The 20,724-nt window shown below is 34.8% G+C and overlaps 1 protein-coding gene across 4 annotated transcripts in view; it reads left to right on the top strand.

The window, feature by feature from the left end:
- Window positions 1-20,724, top strand: part of chd6 (chromodomain helicase DNA binding protein 6) — an 85,711-nt gene that overhangs the window by 23,810 nt on the left and 41,177 nt on the right. For all 4 annotated transcript variants that reach the window (XM_056460531.1, XM_056460530.1, XM_056460533.1 and 1 more), the window contains exons 3-11: window positions 2,348-2,862; window positions 8,986-9,133; window positions 12,226-12,375; window positions 12,483-12,548; window positions 15,589-15,647; window positions 17,593-17,710; window positions 19,312-19,398; window positions 19,494-19,628; window positions 19,814-19,935. In XM_056460531.1, the coding sequence (XP_056316506.1) occupies window positions 2,348-2,862; window positions 8,986-9,133; window positions 12,226-12,375; window positions 12,483-12,548; window positions 15,589-15,647; window positions 17,593-17,710; window positions 19,312-19,398; window positions 19,494-19,628; window positions 19,814-19,935 (1,400 nt within the window). The remainder of the gene's footprint in view (window positions 1-2,347; window positions 2,863-8,985; window positions 9,134-12,225; window positions 12,376-12,482; window positions 12,549-15,588; window positions 15,648-17,592; window positions 17,711-19,311; window positions 19,399-19,493; window positions 19,629-19,813; window positions 19,936-20,724) is intronic.

Here is a 20,724-nt window from a genome sequence, read left to right as displayed (position 1 = left end):
CTATTAATAAGCAGAAAATTGGGAGTTTGGTGAGGAAAAGGCCGCAGTAAAGGGTTTATTAAGAGCAAGAAGTGTACCATAAGATAAAGTGTGACCTATTTTTCTTGTTAGTTATGATTTTATATGATGTTTTCTGCTACATTTATTGGGAAGTACACATTTTACATCGTGATTTTATTTTTATACTGCTAGAATAGTTGCAGTGTTGCCTTTCATGATAACTTATAGTCCCTATAATTACTGCACTATTTAATATTTGCACATTTAAAAGTTGCACATATTCATTACACTACATTGGACTGATTTATTCAATTAATTTTGAATTATACATACCCACTGTACATATACATTTGTAATTATGTCCATATCTAGCTGCACACTTCTGATTATTAATAACAACTAGTACATATATTCATCTATTGTTAATCTCTGTTCATCTCTAATACAACCTGTATATAATGTTCATAGTACATCCATCTGTAAATATCACCATTGTTTTTCTATAATTGCACTTTAGAACTTATACCTGTATCCTGCACTGCTATTGCACTCCTGGTTAGACCTAAACTGCATTTTGTTGCCTTGTACTTGTACATGTGTAATGACAATAAAGTTAAATCTAATCTAATCTAACTAATGTAAAACCAATAAACCAGATTTTTCACAAGTTATTGCATTATGTAAGATCCTGTAGAAAATATTAGTTAAACATACAAATTATGTATATATTCTTACCCTATAAACATGTTATGTTCATAATCAGCAAATATTTTTCTGGCCAAACCTGAACTACATTAGGTAATCTTTAGGACAACACATCATACACAGATACACTTCATTTAACAATGACACATAGAGATCACCTATATACTATATAACTGCAGGTTAACTATGTTTATATACAATTACTTTAACTGTTAAAATATATTAGTTACTAGTTAATTAGTTAAAGTTATTAGTAACTAATAAAGTTATGGTAGCTAACTAATGACTGTGGTGTAAAGTAACAAATTACAAATACTCAAATTAGTGTAATCGAGTAGTTTTTCTCAGGAATTGTAATGTACTACGTAGTTTTAAAAATGTTTACTTTTACTTTCCCTTGAGTACATTTTTAGTGCTATATCGGTACTTTTACTCCACTATTTTCCTTCAAACTGCAGTCAGCCATTCTTGTCCAATCAAATCGCACATAGAAACTAAATCACATCATACTGATCAAACTCAAGACATGGGCGCTCTATAAATGCAGCAAACCGCTTGGAAGCATTAAAAGTGTCCAAGAAGATGTCCAAAATCTTTACATGCAATAATTGAGAGACCTCACTGATGAGAAGATGAAGGATGTTTACTGTATGATGACTGAAATCGCCAAATGGCCTTAAACAATAACTAAATGCACTTCAGAATGTTACGTTTTCACACACACTCACAAATTGCATCTAAACACATCAGCCTTTCACAGTCTAATACTCACTTCTCTTGAGTTCTTTTGAAAGATCTACTTTTTATCAGAATCAGTTTTATTGCCAAGTGTGCTTCACACACACACAAGGAATTTGTTTTGGCTACAGAAGCTTCCAGTGTACATAAAGTGACAAGTGACAACACAAAATAAATATGAAAAAAAAAAGATAAACATACTCATACTTTGAGTCATTTTCCAACAGATACTTTACCTCGTACTACATTATTGGGCAAGTAATGGTACTTTTACTTGAGTATGATTTTTCAGTACTCTTTCCACCACTGCTAATAACCTTAACTTTTCTGATATTGATTGTAATGATTATCACGAAAAACACTACACAAATAAACTTGACTTGAATAGAATTGAGGCAGCATGGTGGCTCAGTGGTTAGCACTGTAGCCTCACAACAAGAAGGTCGCTGGTTCGAGTCCCAGCTGGGCCTTTTGCATGTTCTCCCTGTGTTGGTGTGGATTTCCTCTGGGTGCTCCTGTTTCCCCCCACAGTCCAAAGACAATTGGTCTTTTGGTGAATTGGGTAAAGGAAATTGGCCGTAGTGTATGAGTGTGTTTGTGAATGCAAAGTATATGGGTGTTTCCCAGTACTGGGTTACGGCTGGATGGGCATCCGCTGCGTAAAACATATGCCAGAATAGTTGGCGGTTCATTCTGCTGTGGCGACACCTGAGAAATAAGGGACTAAGCCGAAGGAAAATGAATGAATGAATTGAATTGAATATTTTGTGCAGTTTATTAAATTGAGGATTTTGTCAGTATTTTGTGATATGTAATGTTTAAATGTGAATTGAATGCCTTGATGGAATGGTCTTAGCTGAAAACGAAAACCAATTCTAATCAAACTCTGTCGTTTTTTTTCCAGATGTCTGCATCCTATGTACTAAAGCACACTCCATCCGCTGCTGCCTCGAATGCCTCTGACCAAAACGCACAAACTACATTTCCCATCGGCCACTTGGGCAAAGAACAACTACGAATCATCGGTGGGCCGCCCAATCACTGCATGGCTCACCCAAAGCACTCTGGGCCTGCGGTCAGCAGCCACAGTCTCCGGCCTTCAATGATAAACAACGAGGAGGATGATGGAGGGGGCGGGACCAAGGTGAAGAAGAAACGGAGGAAAAAAGACAAGAAAGAATCAGAGTGGTACGAAGATGGACAGAGCAACGCCAAACCAAAGAGAAGGGAGCAAAAGGAAGGGAAGGAGATTCTTCCAAGAAAGACGAAGGCAGCAAAGGAACAAAAGGATCAAAAGAAGAGGGATGCAAAAGCCCAAAAAGAGGTCAAAAAGGTCAAGAAAGGTCAAGATGTGAAGGTGAAAACGCTGACTAAAAACAGTGCGACACACACGCCCTCCAAAAGAGGGAGGAAGCCAAAGTAAGTTGGTCATAAGACATTACAATTTAAAACAACTGTATTCTGTTTGAGTATCTTATGAATATATTCTAAAGCACAGATCCAGTCTTGTGTTACACACGTATTGTAACACGGGGAGTGACAGAGACAACGTTAGGATCCAAGTGCAGGTTTATTCGGTAGTCAGGCAAGCAAGGGTCAACACAGGTGCAAACAGATGAATAAAGGCAAATCCAGAATCGTAGTCACTATAACAGGCGAGAGGTCGAAAGGCAGGCAGTGAACAGGGACAAACAGACAAACATGGCAAAGGTCAAAACACGGAGAAACAAGACTAAGGGAAACGCGTTGAATTGTCACTTTACAGATAAACAAGACTCGGTCAGGAAGTGAGTGTGTGTGCTGCTAAAGTAGTGTGTGTAATCAGTCCAGAAGCAGCATCAGCTGTGGGAGTCCAATCAGTGGAGACTTGGAGCAGGTGTGTGTTTGGCATGACTGAATATGTAGTCCATAAGTTGTAGTCCATGTGAATGTGTGTGAGATCCAGCGATCTTGGGAGTATGATCGCTGGTGATCGTGACAGGTGTATTGTGGCAAAATTTTTAGGGATGCACCGATATGGATTTTTGGGCCAATATCAATAACTGATAACTCTTAAGACTTTGGAGGCCTATATATATATATATATATATATCTATAATATATATATATGCCAATAAATGTATATAGGCCAATAAATGTATATAGGCCAATAAATGTATATAGGCCAATAAATGTATATAGGCCAATAAATATAAATATTTCAAATATTTTTTGAACTGAATAGCCTACTCAAAGCAAAAAAAAGCAAAAATTCTAAAAATGCAAGGTGATTATGTAGACCCATGTTCACGATTTCACATAAATCAGCATGTCAAAAATAAATTGCTTCCTTTTCTTCGCCATAGCAAATTAACATGCAACTTGACTGTTGCATAAAACTGTTAGGATAAATACCAAAATGGGACTTAATTACAAACAAGTAAAATAAATATATTTTAAGTAAGATTAAAATAAAAGAACTAAGAACTGAAACTAATGTTCAAATGTTCTTCAATAAAACATGTTTCAGTAATGTACACATGTACAAATATGTAATGTCCGAAAAGGCATTTTGAGAGGTGTTTTGAAAGTTCAGAGCCACACTAAAAAAAATCTGTAATTTTACGGTTTATTTCCGGCAGCTGGGGTGTCTGAAATAAACCGTAAAATAACGGCTGTTAAATTACAGAAATGTACTGTAAAATAACAGACATTAATTTACAGAAATTTCCTTAAATTAAAATTTCTGGTAAATTTCTGTAATTTAACGGCCATTATTTTACGGTTTATTTTTACTGTATTTTAACCGTTAAATTACGGATTTTTTTCCATCTTTCTTGCTGTCAATTGCAGGAAAAATTATCGATGAAAAAAGTTTATGATAAACCGCTGTGAGTTTAACTGCAGGTGCTGTGTGACGTCATGTGAAGCGGAGTCAGATTTGTCCTCGGAGTCAGATTTTGATACAACACCTGAGCATTGAGCACAGATGACTTTATGACAAACACAGTGCAGAATATAAAGACAGAATGTGGCGGTGAGTTGAGAACCCCTATGCTGGATTCAGTGACTGGCACACCTCTTCCCCCTGCTGTTGTGAAGGCTGTCAGATCACTGTGTGACTGCGCGGTGATAGCCCTCACGTGCGCTCGTTATATTCAATATGAATATGCCGATCACACCGAATACAATCTTACATGAACAACACATGGCAAGCAACGCGTTGATGATAACAAATAATCATATTAGATTAAAAACAACCCAACGAGTTGTTCAGCACATTTGCATTGCTGCTATTATGTTTACACATGTAATATTTTTCCTGAGGTGATTCAAACCAAAATACACAATGACACTCTATCAAACATATCTACAATGATAAGGAACATGGTTACATGAGTTATTAATGCACAGCAATGCCACACAAAGAAAGGACGGACTTTGAAGGAGTAAACAATATGAGGAAAGCTCTGTCATAGACAAGTCTGAACAAGTTTCGCCCACACATGTGCGAGGCAGTCAGTTCTGTACAATTACATAATCTATCGGCCTAAAGATATCGGCCTAATTTTGATATCGGAACGATTAGATTAAAAATAGCGTTTATCGGCCGATAACGATATGGCTGCCGATATATCGTGCATCCCTAAATATTTTGCCAATTCATTTTATGGGTCAAACTGACAGATTTTAGTTTTTTGCTAAAATCATTAGAATATTAAGACATGTCATACATACATTTTGTAATATTAATGTGCATTGCTAAGAGTGTAAAGCGTAATTTGGACAACTTTTAAAATGATTTTCCTGATGTTTAGATTTATTTTAATTCTCAGATCTCAATCAAACATTGTCCTATCTTAACAAACCATACATCAATGGAAAGCTTATTTATTCAGCTTTTGGAGAATGCAGGGCTGTAGGGGTGTCAAAATTCATTGTTTCTTGCAGACAATTTGGTTTTGGTTTCAGTAATAATACTAACCGGTTATGTACTAACGTCACATATCTCATATGCGTTATATGGCGTAAGCTTACCTTGACGAGGGGGGAGACTGCGGGTAATAAAAATACTCCAACTACTTAAAAAGCAGATAACTGTGCAGAATCTGCTTGTGAGTTTGCTGGATCACCTTTCACTGACAGGGAAGTACATCATAACCCAGCTAGGAAATATTGAAAGCTGTAAACTCTCTCTCTCTCTTTATCTCTCTCTCTCTCTCTCTCTCTCTCTCTCTCTCTCTCTCTCTCTCTCTCTCTCTCTCTCTCTCTCTCTCTCTTTCTCTCTCTCTCTCTGGCCTCTTTGACCTGCTGACATGTTCGTAAGGTAACGTTTTATCCTCTCTCTCGGCTGTTACAAAAATAACGTTACTTGTGGATCTAGACACAAGTGTTTTTTCCACCTTGTCGCCCTCTATAATGGATCAGCTGATCTCCGTGGCTGTTTAACAACCGTGTCTGTGTCACTGTTTGCTGAACAGCACCAGGGCCACGCTAACTGCCAATCGTAGCCTTTGCTGTTGAGCGCGTGATCAATCATAGGCGTTTAAGAACTTCCTCAACAATGCTCAAAAAGCAAGCAGGATAATATTTAATGTTTACATTTGTTTATTTGCTATAAATGCTTATGTTGTTCTGCGCATGTACTTTAGTTTTCATTGATACATTCAAAAAGAGTGTTTTCTTTGAGGAGGTACAATTAAAGGTATAGTACATATGTATTACAAATAACAAATGTGTATATACTTATAAATTATACATTTTAATAGATGAATTATTGTGTTGCTAAGTAAAATATCAAATTGTGTATGGAAAGCATTGCAAATGCACCGTGATGCACCGTGATGCACCGAGACATCGAATTGAACCGAATCGATGACATGATAATCGTAACCGAACAGTAAGACCAATGTAGGTTGACACCCATATCGCAATGTGATTATTCACAATAGTCACATCGTATACACAATGTTGTGTCTGAATTATAATTCATCATTTAGCAAGTGTTTACTCAGGCCTGTGACTGAGGGTTTTAAAAGCATTCAGGCATAAAAAAATGTTTACTATTTGTAACTTTGACAAATTAATAACTATTGATTTTATTGAATTGTTTATAAAACTATGACTATGTAGTATTATTTGACATTTGATTATTCAATTACTTGTATACCTGAATACAGTTTGACTCCTCGGGAAAACAATAGCATGCTGTTTATCTAATTTGTATATATATATATATATATATATATATATTGATATTGCAGATTTATCTATGCTTGTAGATTGTTTATTATATTTTATGCACTTCCCTACAGAATCATCCAAATCAATCTAAAATTATAAATGCTTTCCAAACAGTTTCAACTCATCTAGTGCAATATATATCGCAGAATAAAAAAATATCGAATGTTAGATTTTTTTAATATTGTGCAGCCTTAATGCACACATCTCAATTTTACAAACAAAAATCAGTGCTTTTGAAAACACTATTGGTTGGGTTTAGGAAAGGAGGAGGGTGGGTCAGTTGATCGGTCAGTCAGTCAGTCAGTCAACAGCGGCCTCTGGTGGATTTATGTGAGAACAGCAGGCACGAATGGCACTCGAGAAAGATATTTGAGATCTTAAAAAGAGTACACAGCGGCCTCTGTTGGATTCATGAAAACAAAAACTGCAAAAAAAAACTTACCTCCTGGGTACGTATTTGGTGCTCTCCAGAAATGTATTTAGCGGTACGTTTTCAGAATGAGCCTGGGTTGTTTTCTTTTTGTGTGTTGCAACCAGTAATGTTCACTATCAGTTATATAACAGGTATATTTAACACACTTGGTGCTACAAGTTTTTTGGTGCTACAGGGCTATGTGTGCTTTATAATAACACCATAATAATAACAGGTGTATTTAACACACTTGGTGCTAGACGTTTTGAAAAGGAAGCAAACTAGCTTTTTGCAAGTAAATCATTTTTAGTCTCTTTTCAGTAATTTGCATCCTTTGAACGCAATTTTGCATGTATTGTCTCAGTTTTGCACATATTGTCTCAGTGCTGTTCTCGCCTAGCTCAATCACAGACCTTTTCATTCCTTGATTGGCTGAAATATGAGACTGGGATTTGTAGGCGTTGCAAGGTGAATGCTCTATAGGTACTTAAGGGTTTCTAATATGAATCCAGGGTCAAAACATTAATTCTGCGAGCTCATGAAGGCTACTTTTCTTTGATATATGGAGAAATAAAGATGTATCCATTTACAGATGAAGTCAAAATTATTAGCCCTCTTGAATTATTAGCCCCCTGTATATTTATTTCCCCAATTTTTTTTTACGCAAAGTTTTTTTCAGCACATTTCTAAGCATAATAGTTTTAATAACTCATTGCTAATAACTGATTTATTTTATCTTTGCCATGATGACAGTAAATAATATCTGACTAGATATTTTTCAAGACGCTTCTATACAGCTTAAAGTGACATGTAAAGGCTTAACTAGCTTAACTTAATTAGGCAAGTTAGGGTAATTTTGTCAAGGCTTTAGGTTGGGGAAAGGAGCAAGGACTCAATTACAGGGACAAAAAGATGGGTTTATTGTAAAATAAAACAAAAACACAACAAAAAACACCCCAAGGGGGAAAACATTGCCAAAACCAAAAAATAAACAAACAAACTTGAATGGGCTGGCAGGGAAGAGCAGGGCTGGACAGGACTGGACATGACTAGACAAGACTTGATACTAGAAAGAAAGATGACAAACTGGCACAGAACAGTAGACAAGAGGAGACTATAAAGAGAAAGAATTAACAAACAAACAGGTGAACTGAATAAACAAATAATGGCTTAACAAGGAGGGTGGAACAACCACAACAGACACCGACCAAAACGGGATGAGTGCCCGGCCTGAGAAAACTTAAGCACGACATACAAGACAAGACAGGACTAGTGTCTGGAATCTGCCACCAAAACAAGAATTAAAAGAGCGAAGTGGCAGAATCCTGACAAATTAGGCAAGTCATTGTATAATGATGGTTTGTTCTGCAAACAATAAAAAATAATGCTTAAGAGGCCATGATACTGACCTTAAAATGGTTTTAAAATGAAATAAAACTGTTTTTATTCTAGCCAAAATAAAACAAATAAGACTTTCTTCGGAAGATACTATGAAAAATTCCTTGCTCTGTTGAACATAATTTGGGAAATATTTGAAAAAAACAAAATCACTGAGGGCTAATAATTTTGACTTCAACAGCACGTTACAAAAATCCAAGCCATTACAGCTTTTAAAAACCATCAGGCCTCAAAGTTTATGCCTTCATTGTAGGAAGCACTACAAATTTCTTTATTGTGGTCTCTCTAACAGAAAGCATTGGAATGATATGATTTTGTGCCGTTCCTGAAATTTGTCCATTTAAAAACATGGAAGCGTCTGCAGCAGATGTCATTTTTGGTGCCATTATATACCCTGATATTTGTCAGTCAAGCAAGCCCTAGGGTGGTTTTCTCTAAGATTTGTCAACCTGTGCAAAACTGTGGAAGTGAGATGGCTTTTAGAAATGTTTTGTGCTTGTGTTATGCAGAGAGCAGGGTGCCATGCCTCCGGAGAAGAAGAAGAAGGGGAAGAGGAAAAGTGATGCAGTGCTGGAGATGGTGGAGAGTGATGACACAGCCTCTCTCAGCACGCTCGCCACCGGCGGGGAGGAAAGCACCGACCCTATGGATAACACTGTGAGTTCTCCTCAAACCCACTAATACTGGTGCATCGTGCTGTGTATTTGCGCAAATACACAATCCTTCACATTAAGTTCTGCATTTGAAGTTTGCATGAACTGGCTACTGCAATCGTTGTTTTTTTTTTCATATTGTGATGCAGTTCCTAGAGAAATGGAATAGTAAATGAGAAAACAGTGGGCGTGGCTTGTTTTTCTGATGCGAGCTGATTGGATGTAGTAAATGAGGCATGTCATCTAGAAAGATTGGGAAAAGGGTTTTGGGAGAGAAAAGCCTGGTTTATACTTCTGCATCAAGTGATCAAAGTGACATTAAAGTGACTTACGGTGCAAGCCTTGCACGTAGCCGTGCATTTATACTTCTGCACGCTGTTTCTGTTGCTCTGCAATACACTTCCAAAACACTAGCCAGCAGTAGGTGTCTATGTATCTCGGTGTCGAGTTCTTTCACTGGTGTTTTGTTTTTTCTGAACGCTACCTTAATGTACAAGTGGCTCAAATTCGCTCATTTTGAGGTGGGAACCGGCGGACATGTAACAACTTTAATCATAAGGTAAACACAAAATAGCAGTCTCCATCCGGAGCTCCTTCACGGGACTCCACACAAACACCCAATGCATCACGCTCGCGCGGCTCTCACCTCCTCCCACACTCGTCAGCGCTACCAAGCTGACCAATCACAGAGCTTGCGCTACACGTACACATTACATTTTTATGCGTCCACGCGTAGGCAGCGCCGTAGCATACGCGTGCACTTGACGCAGAAGTATAAATCAGCCTTTAGACAGACACGTCCTCCTCATCATTTCTGTTTTTTGACAAAACTAATGGTTGGAGGGGGGTGGTTAAGTATGTTAGCCAGGCCCAATACCTCAGACAGACATAATCTGAGAATTTAACTGGAAACAAACTGGAAACTGGAAACATGACGTGCACAGATTAATTTTTTACTACAAAACTAGCAATTTAAGCTCACAAAATCAATATGGCTAGTTTTGATTTCATTTGTATTTTAAAGGAATATTTCACGGGTTAAACATTTTTTTGCTGGTTTAAAACAGTGCGCAGGGTCAGGTTATCACTTTATCAATTAATTAAATTAGGTATGCACAATATTGTTTACATACTGGTTATCAACCCGTATTTGTTTTGTTACAAGTGTATTTTTCTTTTGTACATCTTTTGTAAATTGTATATTAACTCTGCTTGTCCTTTTCTTGCTTTTTCTTGCTTTACTGACCTTAATTGTAGTGACTTTGTACCTAAATTTTATTTGAAGTAAAAACAACTGCACTGTCTTGTCAGCATTTTTTCCACCTAAATTTTAATTGCTACAATAACAATTTTGCTATATGTCACTTTGTAATAATGCAATAGTTTTTATATTAATTTAATTATAATTAAATAAAGCTAGCTACCCCTAATAAATAAGGAACTAAGCGGAAGGAAGATGAATGAATAAATGAATGAATGAATGAATGAATAAATGAATAATTAAATAATATTTAATTTAATAATAATTTAAAGTTTTTCAACATGATCAATTAATCAACATCATCATCATCATTTTTTCCATAATTTTTTAATGGATAAATTATAGACAGAATAAAAAAAAATATTATCTATTATTAGTATTATTGCATGCAGTTTTCTTTTCAGATTACTAGACATTTTCAAATTCAGATTTCAAGTTGTATATAAAAAAGTTTTTTAACATCATCAATTTGTCAACATCATCATCATTTTATTTTATGTTTTTTTGTTCAGATTACTGTATATTTTCAAATTCAGATTTCAAATTATTGCATTTTTTTGATAATCATCTTTACTTGCCATCATTTATTACAGAAAAAAATATATAAATATATGAAGTTGTATATAAAAAATGTATATTATTATAAAGTTTTTCAACATCAACAATTTGCCAACAACATTATCATCATCATCATCATCATCATCATCATCATCATCATCATCTTTCCATAATTTTAATGGATAAATTATAGACAGAATCAAAAAATAAAATTTAAATGATTATCTATTATTAGTATTATTGAATACAGGTTTTTCTCAGATTACAGTATATCTTCAAATTCAGATTTCAAGTTATTGTATATATTTTTGATAATCTTCTCTACTTGGCATCATTTATTAAAGAAAAGAAGAAAAATATGAATGCTAAAAATATATTATTAAATATAGATGTAAAAATATATATTAAATATTAATTATAATCATACAGTTTTTCAACATCATCAATTTGTAGTATTACTGTATACAGATTTTTTTCAGATTACTGTATATTTTTCCATATACAGTCCTTACCCCAGGTGGAGGAGTTCAGGTATCTTGGCCTTTTGTTCACGAGTGAGGAAAGGCTGTAGCGTGAGATTGACAGGTGGATTGGTGCATTGGCAGCAGTAATGCGGTCGATGTACCAGTCCGTTGTGGGGAAGAAGGACCTGAGCCGAAAGCCAAAGCTTTCGATTTACCGGTCAATCTGCATTCCTACTCTCTCCTATGGTCATGAGCTTTGGGTCCCATGGTGGTAGGGCACACTCTTATAGATAGGGTGAGGAGCTCTGTCACCTGGGAGGATCTTGGAGAAGAGCTGCTGCTCCTCCACATTGAGAGAAGTCAGTTGAGGGCATTACTGTTTTCAGATGCCTCCTGAATGCCTACCTAGGGAGATGTTCCAGGTATGTCCCAACAAGAGGAAGCCTCGGGGAAGACCCAGAACATGCTGGAGGGATTATGTCTCTTGGCTGGCCTGGGAATGCCTCGGGATCCCTCCGGAGGAAATAGAGGAAGAGTCTGGGGAGAGGGAAGTCTTGGGTTCTCTCTTAAGACCACCGTGACCTGGCCCCAGAAAAGCAGATGAAAATAAATGAATAAATACTGTATATTTGAAGTTCAGATTTTAGATTAGTGTAAATATTTTTAAAAATCATCTTAACTTGCCATCATTAAAAAAAAAAATCATTATTTTTTTCAATCAGAAGTTAAAGTACACACTTTCTGTCTTAGGGAGTGTATTTTTATGCTAACTATTTTGAAATGACTTTTCCTCTTTTCTTTATCGTTATGCAGAAGAGGAGATCAGGGCGTCAAGTGAAGCGGCGGAAATATAATGAAGATCTTGATTTCAAGGTGGTGGACGATGACGGGGAGACCATTGCTGTGTTGGGCTCAGGCCGAATTGCCGCCATGTCTTCCTCCACCCTCGCTTGGCAGGCTGAGGTAACCGTGGCAACATCTGCCATTATGCCACACCACAGACCTGCCCTACTTCTGAAGGGGCGGAGCTAACACTCACTGGAATGATCCCATCTGCTTTTTTTCCCCAGGAACCCCCTGAAGACGAGGCTAATATCATTGAGAAAATCCTCTCAGTGCGAACGGTCAACAAAGAGGTAAAGGGTTCAGATTACACTTATAAAAACTGCAGTAAAAGGGGTCATGAACTCTCAGGTCCATTATCAAGATTTTTACATTAAAAACATCATAATCTAGAAGAATTGCGAGGAATTTCAGCATTATGTATGTGACATTTGAAGTAAAAACATAAACCTAAATTCACAGAGAAAGTATGTTAACATTATATTGAAACATTTTCAAAACTACTGACCGCAGAGTTATGGGATCAGAAAATGATTAGTTGGTAAACATTTTTTATATTTTAACTTATGAAAATAAACATCTGCAGGTTTACAGTATACAACAGGGGTGCCCACACTTTTTCAGCATGTGAGCTACTCATACAATGAGCAAGTCAAAATGATCTAACTTATACAAGACTGAAAAACATATTTTTATTTATAAACAAACTGAGAATTCTGCATTTGTACAATATATATTGATGTACCTTGCATAACTGTATGAACCCATATTGTGCAATCCGCTTCTTGTAAAGTCGTGACGTATGAAATACTGTTTCCGAGTCCAACCATTAAAGTGAATTTTATATAAAATCATGGTGTACACAACAGTCTCTGGACTGCATCACAGACAACAATTTTTTAACAATTTATCGTTATTTGCGATCGTGATTTTCGAAAGTATTACATCATTTTGTAAACATTTATTATTACTAGTTATTAAGTCTATTTGTTAAGTCTCCCCATTCAGTTTGATAAAGCGCTTAGACCCGGAAGCCGCTTTGCGTGAAGTCAAACACTGCGTGACTGCGGTATAACTTGCACTGAATGAAATCAGGCAGGGAAGCATAGTCCGGACAGTAGCTACTGATAGCCAGCCTCAAGCACACTACACTCTCAGAAAAAATGGTACGATGTTGTACCAGAGAAGGTACAAACCCTTGTCACTGAGACAGTACCTTTTTATGGGACAGAATTCTGCCTTAAGACAAAGAAACACATTTGTACCATTGCAGTTTGTACCTGTAAGGACATGATTGTACCATGAAAAACCAAAATGTACTTTTGTTTTTTAAAACCTGCAGATGCAATAGTGTAGCTTAATCAAAGTTACAAATCTGATCCATGAAGGTACCACTACAGTGACAAGACACTTTGTACCTTAACAGTGTCAAATGTGTTCCTTCAAGAACTATTTAAGGGCATTTTGCTAAATCCAAAATGGGTCAATTTATTTTCAATAAATATAAAACATCAAATACATTTTAAACAATGTTTTAAAGTTTATTTTTGTGTAAATGCACCTTTTCCATTTACAATAAAGAATTAAAATACTTCAACATAAATCAAAAGCTCTATTTTTTGCTAAACATTTCACAACACTTTTCACTAAAATGTTCCAGAAACACATTCTCCCGTCTACAATATAAAAGATTTTCTCCAATTTTCACACAATTCCTTTGTAATCAATTAACAGTTCATTTAATTTACTTAATTTTAAAATAGAAATAGAATTATGCAAAAGAATTGTAATGAGATGTGCACAATGTTTGATTAGTTTTACAATACTAAAATGTCTGCATGAACACTTTGCATATGCAGGACTTTTTCCAGCTCATGTGTTTAGTGGAACGCAAACGCCAAAAGGTGCAAATCTCAATAATGAAACTGTATTTATCAGAAAATACTCACCAAATGTTTATTAAAAATGCCTTAAATGTTTAGTTTACAATACCTATACTTTCATTTTACCAGTTGTTTTGTAGTATAGATCTTAATAATTCATGTTTATCAGTTTCTTTAAACATATTCTTTTTTTCAGTCATATTTATTTTCATAGATATTGTAATAAAGAAGGGGTTGGTGGAGGTTTTATGAACAATTGTGTACCTTCATTTCAATTGTACCATAAAAGGTACAGAACAGTATCATAGGAGGTCTTTTCTGTACTATATAATGTACAACTTTTACAAAGGTACGAAACTGTTCCTCAAGGAACATTATTTGTACCACCATGTACATTTTGTTTTCTGAGAGTGTACCAAATGATCATGGTGAAACAATATTTGGACTTGACCATGCCAACTTTGCTAAAGCGCTTAGTGAAATTGGCGCGGTTTTACGCACATTCGTGGTTACCTATGCTTCAGAAAAGGTCAGATATCAGACTAGCTGTCCTGTATGTCAATCAAGCAACAAATTTCAGTGAGGTTTTTTAAAAACGTCTGTTTTTTTTTTTAATACCATGCGATCTAGCCACACCACCTTTGCGATCGACAGATAGATTGTGATTGACGTATTGGGCACCCCTGGTTTACAACAAACTTTGTAGGAATTCTATGAATTAACCTCACAACCCAAAAGAAACAATGCTAATCAAAAGGATAAGAGTTGCATTTCTGCATTTATGAGGGAAAAGCTTCGTTATTTGACATCTCTCCATTATAGATGTGACTGATGTAAAATTGGCACTTGTGTGACTTGGGTAAATCAGATATAATAGTTTGGAAACATTGACAGATACATTTTTGAGTATTTTACAGTACTGTAAAACACAAGCCTGCACAAACAACTTAGAAAGGGTTTCACTATTGTGGTAAAATCTAAATTTTTTTAATGGCAAGGTTGACGTGCATGGAATTGCTTGTATGCCTTTTTTTCGTCCTGATTTAACCCTTACATTAGAACACACTGTTTAATATGTGTGGTGAATTGTATATGAGTGGCAGATTTGTAAGTAAATTGAACAACAGTTTGCAAATTCAAAATGAAAAAACAAAAAACACAATCTGATGCAACCTGCATTATTGTTTGACTTCTTACATCTTTCATAGATGGATGCTGCTGTGATTTAGGTTAATAGCGCATATATACTTTAAAAACACTCATAAAGTACATTTTAGTACATACTAAACAGTTTTGCAAGAGTGGGTGGTATAAAATATAGTATAGTATAAAAATACAGTGAGTAAATTATCCATTAAAGATGATGATGATGGAAAGTTGCTCACTATTTGGAAAGTTACACTAGTAGAATGGAAAGTCACTCACACTTTAATCTTTCATTTTCAATTAGATGTCCCCCGATGAACCACCTGAAGAGATGGAGGAGTTCTACGTAAAGTACAGAAATTTGTAAGTGAACTCATGGCACTCAAACTGCTGTTACATTTTTGTGTTTTTGAAATGCTCGAACAATCAGCTTGTCAAACTGTCATATCTCGCCTTCATTGTTTAATGAAACACTTAATAGCATTTATGCATTGAACGATCCATCTGGTAGAGCTCTAATACACTTTAGCTCATGAAACAATTAACTGTTTTAACAATAGTTTAATTTACAGCAAGACTTTTTTTCTGCTGTAATTCTGAAAATTGCAGTAGGAGGAATAGGAAACAGGTTACAGGTCACTTCTAACCTCAAAAAACAAATAAGATAAACAATGTTATGATAAATGACATGATTTACTTATAGACATTAGAAGCAAGATCAGATGCCAATTTGGTAATATTATATTATATTATATTATATTATATTATATTATATTATATTATATTATATTATATTATATTATATTATATTATATTATATCATATCATATCATATCATATTATGTTATGTTATGTTATGTTATGTTATATGTTATATTATATTATATTATATTATATTATATTATATTATATTATATTATATTATATTATATTATATTATATTATATTATATTATATTATATTATATTATATTATTTTTCGGCTTAGCCCCTTTATTAATCTGGGGTCGACACAGTGGAATGGACCGCCAACTTATCCAGCATGTTTTATGCAGTGGAGGCCCTTCCAGCTGCAACCTATACCTGGGAAACACCCATACACTCTCATTCACACACACACTACGGACAATTTTAGCTCACCCAATTCACCCATACCGCATGTCTTTGGACTGTGGGGGAAACCGGAGCACCCGGAGGAAACCCACGCGAGCGCGGGGAGAACATGCAAACTCCACACAGAAACTGCAACTGGCCGAGGCTCGAACCAGCAACCTTCTTGCTGTGAGGCGACAGCATTAACCACTGAGCCACCATGTCGCTTATATTATATTATATTATATTATGTTGTATTATTTTATTTTATTTTATTTTATTTTATTTTATTTTATTTTATTTTAACCTCCTAGGGCTTGAGTGTCCATATACGTGGACAGCACATTTTAGCTCTTAAGTGGCTATTTAAAACACTTTGAATGTTTTATATTTTGTTACAGACATACATTGTCATCCTGCAACTGTTTTGCAGCATATGAAATATATTTTGACTGTCCAAAATGGGAAAAAAATTGTTTTTACTCTCTAATAGTCAAAGCAAGTTCAAACAAAATGTTCTATGTTAAATATTCATTAAAAACATTCAGGAAAAAGTGTTTTATGTAAATTCGGACCACGAGTTCACATGTATGGACATCATTTTTCTCTAAAAGTGGATCATATCAAAAGATGAAACTTAAGTTTTTTTTCTAATTAGGTTCTAATAGGCCCAAATAGCGAAGAGAAATAAAAAATGCATGAAAAAAACATCTTGGACCTTAAGAGGATATTATATTATATATAATGTGGATGAGATTTTATTGTATTATATTGTATTTATTTATTTATTTATTTATATTTTATTTACCAAATTACTACAGTCAATAAATAACTGATAATAATCATATAACAATAACATAATAATAATTGATATAATATTTTAGGTATTTTATTTAGTAATTATTTAGTATTTTAGTATTATGTGCTTGATTTTAGTTCAGTACAGAAAATTTCTGCCAGTGATTTTTTTTTTTTTTTTTTTTTTTTTTTTTTTAGAAGAGATTAGTTTAGTTTTTGCACAATGCAATTTCTTACAGCTTTCTTGATTTTGAATTGAAATGTATAATGAACGTTTTACCCAAATGTTGATGTAGAAACATTATAAAGACATACTGTAACAACATGCTATTTTAAACACATGCATGATAACCAAAGGAACGATCTGAAGCACATTCAGTGCACGTTGTCATGTTGAAAAGCCTTTTTCTCTTTGCCAGCTCCTATCTGCACTGTAAATGGGCGACCTTGGAAGAGCTGGAGAAGGACCCACGCATTCACCAAAAAATCAAGCGCTTCAGAAACAAGCAGGCACAAATGAAGCACATTTTCACCGAGGTGTGTCTGCCAAAACAGGCTGCTTTTTTTATAGCTCTTTTAAAGTTATAGATGTGAAATGCATTAAAGGGATTGCTTGAAAATTCAGTCATCATCTACTCTTTTCAAACCTGTGTGAGTTTCTTTCTTCTGTTGAACACAAAGGAAGTTGAACTAAATTATGTTGGAAATGTAGGTTTTTCCAACTATGGATGTCAATTTAGACTCCTCTTTAGAATAAATCTTGCTTTGTGTTTTACATAAGAAATAAGAGATTTTACAACCACTTGAGTGTGAGATAATGGTAAGGAAATTGTCATTTTTGGGTGCACTATCCCTTTAAATATTGTAAGTGTGTAAAATCAGAAATGCATGTTGAAAATTCCTGAATGTGTATCACTTTAGTTTAACCCTCTTGTCGTCCTGGAATTCTGTATACACCATTTGCCCTTTGGGTCAAAAATGACCCGCCTTCACTAAACCTCTCTATAATAAAGCAGCAAAATTAAATTTCAGTCCTCAAATCTATTTTGCATAAAGAAACAATCATATGTTTATCACAAACTCTCTGAATATCTTGGTTTTCCATCATTAGTGTGGAATATTTCATCAATGTTTAATGGGCAACACTTGCTTTTAAATAAAGTAAAGGGTATATTTTCTAATCCTAAAAGTACATGCATCATTTTATAAAGTTTTTAGGTAGAGTTCCAGGTAGACCTGATTTCACCAAGTAAGACGTGTTCCTGGAGTACTATCTATGTTGATCCTGGAGCAACAGTCCAATCAGCATTAAGGGATACGTTTACAGTGTATGTAAGTTTAGGATTACGGTTGGGTTAATGCACTTCTACATGATTGTTATCTAACTATTATTCTCCTCTGATTTTGGGAATAATTTACAGTTATGGTTGGGTTTAGGGGTAGGGAATAGATATGGATTACATTTTCAAACAAAAATGATGTTCCAGGATCAACATAGATGTTAATCCATGATCGCATCGAACTCTGCAAAATCATGACGTGCGTGTGTGTGTCGGGGCAACATGGCGAATGCTCCCACGTGCAAATATGTCACGCTAAACAAACTATTGTAACCATCTACATCCGTCGTAACTGCCGTCGAGGACGCAGAAAAAGCCTTGGGTTAAAATTATGTGTGTGCTAGTAGTTTTTGTGGTGTAAAAATGGGTTATTGCTTGCAGGTCAAATGATGTTCAAAATTGACCCGTTGTACCCTAAATGTGCACACCTTTCATGAAAATATGAAAATAGAGAATTACATTTTTTCAAATTTTGGGGACATTTAAGTAAAAGTCATCAAACTTTAAGATAAAAAAACCCCTCAATTTATTTTAGCTGTTTAAATAGCTACATGTAGGACTATCAATGTTAATCAAATCCGCTTATGCAAAACATTGTATTGTATTTAATAATATTTTATTTGAGGACCTTTTTAGTTTTAATATAGATAAAAAACGTTTTTCCTTATGTTAAAATGGTACTTGGGTCATTTTTGGCCTGTACGTCAACAAATGTCTTTGTCATAGACTACTCTCATTACTCAATATGCGCCTTATTATATGCCTAAATCTACTTGTGTTGTTTTGTTTTCTCCTCAGCCGGATGAAGACCTTTTCAATCCAGATTATATTGAGGTTGATCGGGTTTTAGAGATTGCTATCACCACAGATACAGAAACGGGAGAGGTGAGGCGCCACTCAAATCGTCTTTTGAAAACAAACCTATAATAAATACTTGTGGCGCCAGTCTTTTAATGTTGGCTTTGTTTGCATATTAACAGGAAGTTACACACTACCTAGTGAAATGGTGCTCTTTGTCATATGAAGAGAGCACTTGGGAGCTTCAGGAAGATGTCGACCCTGTAAAAATCAAAGAGTTTGAAGAGCTCAAGAAAATTCCTGAAATGAAGCATGTGGTAAATCCTTTACTTCAAATAGAATTGATGTTTCCTCGTGACATGATTTATTGGTCAAGTATACAGTGTGCATGTTTGCATTATGATCACGTGGCTCAGCTCGGTTTAAAAACATGTTTATTCTTCTGTACAGCATGTATTTTAAAGAAAATGACAGCTGTTTTGTATTTTTTTTAATAATACAGGAAAGGCCTTTGCCAGAACAGTGGCAGAAACTGGAGAAATCCAGAGAGTACAGGAATGGGAATCAGCTCCGAGAATACCAGTTAGAGGGAATGAACTGGCTGCTTTTCAACTGGTACAACAGGTAAAAAAGAAGATATTAGGGCCTGCGTAAATATTTGAACCTATTTGGAAGTATATTGTCACTTATTTAAGAATAAACTAAAGCTCATAATAATTACATTGATATGAAGGTTTTTTATTTAAATAGATTTTTATCTAAAATAGAAGTAGCACTTCAATAAATTAAAATATTTATCTGTTTATTTAATTTTTTAAATTCATCTCAGATGTTTATTTAGCTGCATTTAGGGCTATCAACACTTATAAAAGCAATCAATCAATGATAGTTAATTTCCTCTGACACAGGGCAATTAATTTTTTTTTTAATAATTGTTATCAATGGTTTAAAAATAAAACTAAAAAGTTAAAATTAGTCTTTATTTTCATATTATATGAAATACATTATCAATTTTTTTATTAGTTTAAAAAAAAGATATATAATTGTTTACACAAGTGTATGGATTATATCCATAAATACAATATTTGTTACATACAGTCATTGTCCACTTTATTAGGTGCACCTGTCCAACTTCTCGTTAACGCAAATTTCTAATCAGTCAATCACATGACAGCAACTCAATGCATTTAGGCATGTAGACATGGTCAAGACGATCTGCTGCAGTTCAAACCGAGCATCAGAATGGGGAAGAAAGGTGATTTAAGTGACTTTGAACGTGGCATGGTTGTTTTTTATATGTATATATATGTATATTCATATACACACACACATATATATTTCCTAATAAAGTAATTTCCTAAAAATATTTGCTTATGTGTGTGTGTGTGTGTGTGTGTGTGTGTGTGTGTGTGT

This window comes from Danio aesculapii, chromosome 6, assembly GCF_903798145.1.
Source record: "Danio aesculapii chromosome 6, fDanAes4.1, whole genome shotgun sequence".
Classification (NCBI taxonomy): domain Eukaryota; kingdom Metazoa; phylum Chordata; class Actinopteri; order Cypriniformes; family Danionidae; genus Danio; species Danio aesculapii.
Note: the sequence above shows the minus strand (reverse complement) of the source record. Positions and strands in the feature narration are given on the sequence as shown.